Source organism: Pelodiscus sinensis, chromosome Z, assembly GCF_052426305.1.
Source record: "Pelodiscus sinensis isolate ZL-2025 chromosome Z, ASM5242630v1, whole genome shotgun sequence".
Taxonomy (NCBI): Eukaryota; Metazoa; Chordata; order Testudines; family Trionychidae; genus Pelodiscus; species Pelodiscus sinensis.
In genome coordinates, this window is record NC_143085.1 from 31,034,956 (window position 1) to 31,043,590 (window position 8,635).

Consider the following 8,635-nt stretch of genomic DNA (forward strand, 5'->3'; position numbering starts at 1 on the left):
GCGCGGGGCGGCAGGTGCCGGGATGATACAGAGAGGGGCGGTGACCGGGGGGACGCTCCCGCGCTTAAAGTGCTTGCAAATCCCCTGCAAGGCCGCAGTGTCCCTCGCCACGTACAGGCGTGGGGGGAGGGGGGTTGGTTAGTGACCCCTCCCCCCTCCCACGGTACATTTTAACCCGTGCGCGCCTGACTGGCATTGCAGCCGCTCTCCGGGCCCTGCTGCCCCCTGGCCCCGCCCACGCGCGCCGGGCCCTGCTGCCCCCTGGCCCCGCCCACGCGCGCCGGGCCCTGCTGCCCCCTGGCCCCGCCCACGCGCGCCGGGCCCTGCCGCCCCCTGGCCCCGCCCACGCGCGCCGGGCCCTGCTGCCCCTTGGCCCCGCCCACGCGCGCCGGGCACTGCTGCCCCCTGGCCCCGCCCACGCGCGCCGGGCCCTGCTGCCCCCTGGCCCCGCCCACGCGCGCCGGGCCCTGCTGCCCCTTGGCCCCGCCCACGCGCGCCGGGCCCTGCTGCCCCCTGGCCCCGCCCACGCACGCCGGGCCCTGCTGCCCCCTGGCCCCGCCCACGCGCGCCGGGCCCTGCTGCCCCCTGGCCCCGCCCACGCGCGCCGGGCCCTGCTGCCCCCTGGCCCCGCCCACGCGCGCCAGCCCCGCCCACAGCGCGGGGAGGCGGGGCGATGGCTCCGCCCCTCCTCTGCCCCCCCCCCCCGCCCGCCCATCCTGCTGCGCGGCGCGTGACGCGCGGGCGGGGGTGGCTGGGTCGAGGCGATGGCGGAGGAGGCCGGGCCCGTGACCATGAGCGACGTGCAGGAGCTGATGCGCCGGAAGGACGAGATCGAGGCCCAGATCAAAGCGTGCTACGCGGTGCTGGAGGGGGTGCGTGCGCGGGGGGCGGGGCGCTGCTGGGGGCCGAGACGCTCCCTGTGGGGGGGGGGATGCGCACCCCCGTGCCAGTGTGTTGGGGCGCGTGCCTGTGCGGCCCCGCCCCTGCCGAGCGCGTGGGGGAGGGCGTGCGGAGCTGGCCCTGGCAGGATGCATATGCCTGGCCCGGCCCAGCCCGACTAGCACTGCTGGTGCGCAGCCCGAGGCTGCCTGATGCGGGCCAAGCCTGCCCGTGCAAGGCCCCATGGCCACGGGGGAAGGGCACTGCTGTTTGGCACTGCAGGGGTTAACGCAGCGGCCGCTGCAGGGTGGCCGCTGGGAGCTGGGCGTGCGGTACCTGACGGTAGCTATAAGGGGCACTGCGCATCCCTTATAGCTGCCATCAGGCGCCCCACATAGGTTGGCACCCCGGGCAGCTGCCCGGCTAGCCCATGCCTTAATCCGGCCCTGTTTGTGTGTATTGGTCGCTCAGGTTAGAGCCTGACAGCCCACATGCACAGGGTTCACTGTAGGGGGTCTCTGTGCAAAGCTGGGCTGTGGCATATGTGCACATTCAGTGAGAGGGGAGAGTTCATGGTGGGGTCTCCCAGGATGGTCGTGGAGCCTCCAGGAATTAAAGATCATTGTTGCGTTCAAGATTATGTTGTGATGAAATGTCAAGGAATGCATCCAGATGGGCAGTCCTCAGGGCAGGGATGGGGTCTGTGCAAACTCAGATCTGCAATGTCCTTACAGACTTCATTTAGTTCATTCTGGTGCAAAAGTAATTGCCTCCTTGGCAAGGCGGGGGGCAGCTCTGGGTCCCCAGAAGGGTGGGGTTGGAGGGATGAGACTCCCCCAGTCAGCCCTTTGTGGGTTCTGTTTCCACATCAGCCAGTAGCCCCAGGGTTTGGGTGGTGATGTAGAGGGCAATGGGAACAGCTGAGAGCACTGGAAGTGATTAGAAGGTCCCCTTCATTCCCCTCTTCCCAGGTTGAGGCCACTGCAGTAGTGACAGCCAGGACCTTTTAAATCAGCAGGGCAGCTGCTCCTTTTGCTTCCCCTGTGGGCAGCCCTGTTAGTGTAGGGTTCAGCAGGGCCACTGATGTTAAAGCACTGCCACAGCAGCACTATAATGTCAGTTGTGTACGAGCCAGTACTGGTAGCTGGTTCTTACCTATATGCTGTACTAACCCACTCTGACCTATGAGTTCAACCTACTAAACAAGCTGTTGAGACCACAGGTGCCATATTTTTGTCCTTTAAAAATGAGAAACAAAATGTAACTTGTCTCAAGAATACTTGACGCATGAAAGTATTTCCATTCTGCAGCAAAAGGGAGTCGGGATGAACGAGCCGCTGGTTGATGCTGAAGGGTTTCCACGTGCAGATGTCGATATATACCAAGTTCGTACAGCCAGGCACAACATTATCTGTAAGCAATTCAGTCCTCAAAAGTATCTTGTCAGGGGCTGAGCTAAATGAAACAGACCACACTTACCAGAAATTTGGTTCTTTTTTTTACAAACATCTGGTTTGGTTCGTTTTGTTTTTCCCATTGGTAAACATAAAGAAATAAAACTGAATACTGTTTACATAAAGCAAAATTATTGATTGGACATTTATATATTTACAACAGTAAGTTTCTTTAGTTTATAATAACAAAATAGATTATTAAAACACTTTATTAGTAAAAATAATTAGTCATCTTTATAGTAATACACTCCTAGTGCTATTTAATATTTTAACTTCATCCAGATAGCAAAATAAAAACGGGTCAGTTTGAGTTTTGTTTCCAACCAGCTTTTCCCTCTGGTCAGGTACTACAAAAGTTCAAGTAGAGTGGCTCAGTCATAAAAATGAATCTGTTAAAATGTGTGTGCAACATTATTAATGCACCTATTAATGATTAATAAAAACAGTAATATTTTTGTATTATTGTAAAACTTTTCTGTGTTCTTTAGAAAATAAATGTTGGATCTAAACTAGTCAACGTTGTTCCTTTTAAATTTAGTGATTGCTTTGTATTTTGTGGACAAATGTATTATAATAGTCATTGTTTAGAAATAAGTGTTGCATGTAGAGCAGGGTTCGGCAGCTTTTCCAAAGTGGTGTACCAAGATTTAACCCTCCTGCCCTGGGCTGTGCCACTCTCTCGGGGGGGCTCTCTCCACCATGTGCCCTGCTTGGTCTCCTATCCTGGACTGTATTTCAGCTTTTCCTGCACCTGGGGCTAATGCTGCTTTGGGGTCAGAGGACCCCCACATGCATTTTCCTCTCCTGAGCCGCTGCCACCCAGCCCCGGAGCTACAGCCCGAGCAGCACTCACCCTCTAGTGGGGGCCCCGTGGTGGTGGTGCTAGCGGTGGGACGTGACTTCAGCACTGTCTTTAGCCCGCCTGCCAGGGACATCACGAGGCAGAAAGGGAGGAAAGTGGAGCAGGGAGTGCTGAAGGTGTAGGGCTAGGGCTGTGCAACAGGGCGGAGACTGGCAGGCTGGAGGATGCAGGGACGGGACTCCCAGGTGAACGTGTTGGACGGGCTGGAAGGCAGCTCCACACACCCCCTACCGAAGCAGGAAAACTGCGTCCTAGAATGAGCCCCCTCCTTACCGCATCTGTTGCACTCCAGTCCAGCTCCAGCCTGCCCCACTCCCTCACATGGCCTAGCAGCCCTGCTCTGCCATGTCCAGCCGCCCTTGGAGCAGCTCCAGCCCCTGGAACAGTCATGTTCCTCCATGTGGGCTGGCTGCCCCCAGAGCAGCTCCAGCCTCCAAAGCAGTGGCCTGCTATGCAGCCTGGCTGGTCAGGCTGTGTGACTGCCACGGAGCAGGAACTGGGGAAGCAGCGAGGCTACCCCAGCAGGGACAGCCTCACCGCGACCCAGCTCCAGCTGCGGCTCCTAGAGCAGCCTCGCTCTGCTACGTGGCCCCACCAGGTGGACCATGTGGCTTCCACAGAGCAGGAACCGGGGCTGTGGTGAGGCTGCCCCAGCAAGGACAACCTCACCCTGACCCAGCTGCGGCACGGGGAGCCATCCGTCACGCAACCACACCACTCAAAACCTTATCCACTTCTAGCATACATGCCGTGTGTTGCCGATTGGATAGAGAGGGTGATTGGATGGAAAGGGGATTTGGTTGTTTTGTGTTCTTTATGAGGACACTGATCTCCCTAGTCTATATACTCTGTTTAGTCTATAGGTTTTTACTTAATTTGTAATGTGGCTGTTTCTACGCACCTTGTGTGTAGTTGTGTATCAATGCTGTGCTCGTGAGCAGAGCTGTGAAAGAGCTCTCAGTCGGTAACCATGGCGCTGTCAGGTGATGGCTGTTGTAGCTGGTTATGCTTACACAGTGGATCTTTTAGTGTATTTGGGAACATTGACTAACTCCCATAGAAAGTAACCATGTTCCTGACTACATAACATAGATTTAATGTGATTCTCAGGTAGCCAAACTGATCAGAGAAACTGAACTAGGAGCAGCAATGCCATTGTTGCTAGCACAGTTTCATTCACAGTGTAGGCCTAAGAGGAGCAAAAGTCTTAGTTTTAATTGAAAGCTAGAAATCTCAGACAGAGAGGTAAATGTATCTGTTAGGTAAGGACCTTAAATGAAAACGTGATTGTTCCTGTCTTCTCTGCACTAATGTGTCTCGCCCTTAGGTTTGCAGAATGATCACAAGGTCCTAATGCTTCAGGTGGAAAAAGCCCTCCACCAGCTACATGCCCGAGAGAAGGAGAAACGTGCAAAGGATGAGGCCGAAGCTCAGGCCGAAGCAATGAATCAGGACCAGAGTTTGCCTCAACCCTTTGCAAGAGTGAATGCTGTCACCCCAGGCTCTCCTGCTAGTATCTCGGCAAGTACAATTGTCTTGCTTCCAACGGCGGAAACTCTGCCATTTGGACCCCAGATATGGCAGGTGGTTCTCCCCATTCACCTGTAATCAGGTGCAGGGTTTGAAGTTCTGTTTTAAACCAGATTCTTGCTGGGTGCTTGTAACTTTCCTCATGGACATAATTATTTCTGTTCGCCTCGACAGTATAAAGTAGTACGCATTGCTATACCCTATAGAGCTGTGGCCATGTTAGAATATCTAGCTAATGAATCAGGCATAGGGATGGAAATCTGAACTGGGTTCTTCCCTAACTCTCCAACTGACACTTTGTAGGACCTTGGGTAAGGCCATGCCACCACTTTGTGCCTCAGTTTCCCCATCTGTGTAACAGGGATAATAAATACTACCCCCCTATTTCCCATGGCAGTTCTGAGGAAATCTGCTAACTCTTGAGGAATGCTTTGAGATTCTTGAATGGAGCTGCAACCTAGTTGAATATTTATCAGGTGCTGTAAAGAGCCTTGGATGAAAGATGTTATATGAACTCACACCACTGTGTATTTTTGAGGGCAAATGATGCGAGTTTCCTTTTGTTTCTTTGAAAAGGGATTACAGGTCGATGATGAGATCATTGCATTTGGCTCTGTCGACACACACAACTTCCAGTCCCTGCAGAATATTGCCACTGTGGTGCAGCACAGCGAAGGGGTGAGCAGGTTACCAGCTTTGGCTGAGCTCTCTTTTCAGGCTTAGAACTGAAGGTTGGATATTTTTTCTTTTGTGATAGTTCAAAGAGACCATTAGTCTCAGTTTCCCACTCTGGAAAACGAACATCAGGCTCCTCCTGCTTGTGTTTTTTATGTGACTGTTGGCCCTATAGCTATGCTATTAAATATTATCCCTAAGACCAGTGAAGAAAAGTTAAGAATTGTGAGGTTTTTTCCTGAGCTGACAGAGTTGGGAGCAGAATGTAGGTGTAATGCTTGGTCTCTACTGAGAGTGCTTGCTGTTGGCCGATCAAGGAACAATGGAGATAAACTTCAAAAAGAGAGGAACTTTTAACTCTCTACCATAGGAAGAAGTTACCCTGCCATGTGGCCTTGAAATTCAGTGTTGATAAATGCAAAATAATGCTCATTAGAAAGCATAATCCCAACTATAATTACAAAATGATGGGGTCTAAATTAGCTGTGACCATTCAGAGAAGATATCTGGGGGTCATTGTGAATAGTTCTTTGAAAACATCTACTCACTGCACAGCAGCAGTTGAAAAAGCAAACAGAGTGGTAGGAACCATTAGGAAAAGAATACATAATAAGACAGAAAATACCATATATAAGCCACTATATAAGTCCAGAGTACATCCATGCCTTGAATACTGCTTGCAGTTCAGGGTGGCCCATCTAATAAAATATGTTAGAACTGGAAAAAGTACAGAGAAGGGCAACAAATAATTAATGATACAGAACAATTTTCAAGTGAGGGGAGATTAAAAAGAGGGACAGGGTTGCAACCAGTGTTCCCTGTAAAATGAGCACTTGGGTGGCCAGACAGGAGAGATTCAGATTAGGGTTGCCAGGTGCCCAGTTTTGAACCGGACAGTCCAGTATTTGAGCTTTCTGTTCGGGAAACAAATTGAGAAAATATGTCCAGTATTTTCTAAATAAGATGTAAGGTAGATTGTGATGTAATGTCAAGTGTGTCCGGTATTTTTTGTTGAAACCATCTGGCAATTCTAATCAAATGCCACCCAACAGATTAGTGCCCAAAGCAAGAAGCCTGTGTTTGTACTGGTGGTGCACATTCCTCAGTGCACATAACAAAATGTATTCTGCACATTGATGGGGGGAAAAAAATTAGAGGGCTCATTGATTGCAGTCTCATGCTCTGGATGTCCCTAACCTTTGAGCAGTAGATGTTGGGATTGTGATAGGATGGATCACTATAAATTGCCCTGTTGTTTTCACTCCCTCTGAAGCATATGGCACTGTTCGTTGTTAGGAGACAGGATACTGGGCTAGATTGACCATTGGTCTGATCAGGTATGGCCATTCTGATGCTCTTAGAGGGGCAGGGAAATGAGAGTAGGGCCAGCTTGACAGGAAAAACTGTTTTTCTTGCATTTCAGAAACCATTAAGTGTGACCGTGATCCGTAACGGCAAGAAATTACACCTTGGGCTCACACCGAAGTGCTGGGCTGGGAAGGGACTCCTGGGGTAAGCTTGCCATTTCCTTCCATAGCCTCTGAGTTCAGATTAGCTAAGTATATGAGCTGGCATGTCATTAGCCAGCCTTAAACTGGAAAATTCCATTATTAAGCAGAATGGAGCCTAAGCCTTCTTCAGAGCACTCATATCTTCCTGCTGCTTGTCAGATCACCATTCCCTGGGAATCCCCTTTGGCTTCTCTACCTGAGGTAGACTCCAAATTGGCTTTCCTTCACTATCATTACCTTCATTATCAAGTGGGTACTTCTGACCTGCCTGCTTTGGTGACCACTCCTGGCACTATACAGAATGCAGCTGTACTCTGTTGTGCTCCACCTGGTTTATAATATGATTCCGTTTTCCTGAGTAGACTGGCCTAAGCCATGTTCTGACATCTTATTGGATTATGTTACAGCCCTGGAGTTAGTTCCTGCAATGAAGGAATTAGACTTCAATGAGTATTAATTACACTATGTGTGTGTCTGAGGGACACAGGCCCCATGTGTTTTCAGGATGTAATGCAGACAGGGCTCCCATGTGTGGAGGCGGAGAAAATCTATTTTACTGGGGCCTAGAGGTCCTGGAAGGCCTGGCCTAGGCTACAAATTGAGGTACATTTGTGGGAAGAGGCCCATGTTAAAAGTCTGTACTGGGCTCAGAAAAATTATGCTTGGACCCTGAGTGTGGATCCTCTAATGCTGTGATAACCTAGCTTATTAGTCTGTCCAGGGAAAACAATCTTTAATTGGGGCACAGCTATGTTGTAACTGAGGTTCACAAGTCTGTTGGAATTCTGTGGAGACTGTATCTTCCCTCTGCAGATACAGCTGGGTGCCCACTAGGGAGCCTAAGTAGTTGGATGGGGTGAGGCGGGGAGGCGCTATATTTGTATAACAGGATGGGAAAGGGCCAGCTAAGGGAACTCTGTAATCTTTGATCTTACTATATAAAAAGGGATGAGGAAACAATCTTTCCCTCTATTTTCTTACCCTGGATTTAATGCAGAAGACCTAATTTATTTCTTTACATTTTTTCAGCTGCAATATTCTCCCCTTGCAAAGATGACTGAGGCTTGGAAGACAATAAGATCAAAGTTGTGCCTACTCTTTGAACTCCAGCCTGGTTTGAAAAGTTCCCTTTGCAACCTACATTTCTTTGCTAAAGCTGGAGTGTTTATGATGGGATCTGAGACTGACATCCAGCCTGCCGGATATACTACACCTGAACTGCTTTCAGTAAACCTGTGCATTATGATTAGTATTGATTAGTATTTGTGATGGCCCTGTGACTTTATATGTTGTAGAGTCACAGGACCTGATTCTGACTCTACAATCTGTTCCCTATAAATCATTCATGCTGATGTAAATCAGGCATGAGATCAAAGTGAGGTCCATAATCTTTCCTTAAGTTAGAATCTTTGCCAAATTATTCTGTGAATTTTTGTTTGTTTATGGAAAGAAAACATTCACCAATAAAGTTTTAAGCTGGATTTTTTGTTTTTGTTTTTTGATGATAACTTACATTCATTTTAAACTAAAGTATGTCGTGAACAGGTAGAATATTTGTTCAGTGTATTGAAATAATAATTCCAATTTTTAGATTGCATTTTATATTTTCTATTATGGAGAAATGCAAGTGCACTCTCGAAAAATGTACAGATATGATTTTGACCATTGTATGAAAAAACGCTTAAGGCCATTACATCTGAGAGGTTTTCTCTAATTGAATTGTT

At 49.7% G+C, this 8,635-nt stretch overlaps 1 protein-coding gene across 1 annotated transcript; it reads left to right on the plus strand.

Annotated features, from left to right (window-relative positions):
• Positions 1-706: 706 nt before the first annotated feature.
• On the plus strand, positions 707-8,392 carry PSMD9 (proteasome 26S subunit, non-ATPase 9). The gene is made up of 6 exons (XM_075898639.2): positions 707-872; positions 2,190-2,292; positions 4,523-4,716; positions 5,302-5,403; positions 6,824-6,912; positions 7,941-8,392. The coding sequence occupies exons 1-6, from the start codon at positions 765-767 to the stop codon at positions 7,966-7,968; spliced, it is 624 nt and encodes a 207-aa protein (XP_075754754.1). The 5' UTR covers positions 707-764; the 3' UTR covers positions 7,969-8,392.
• The last annotated feature ends 243 nt before the right edge of the window (positions 8,393-8,635 follow it).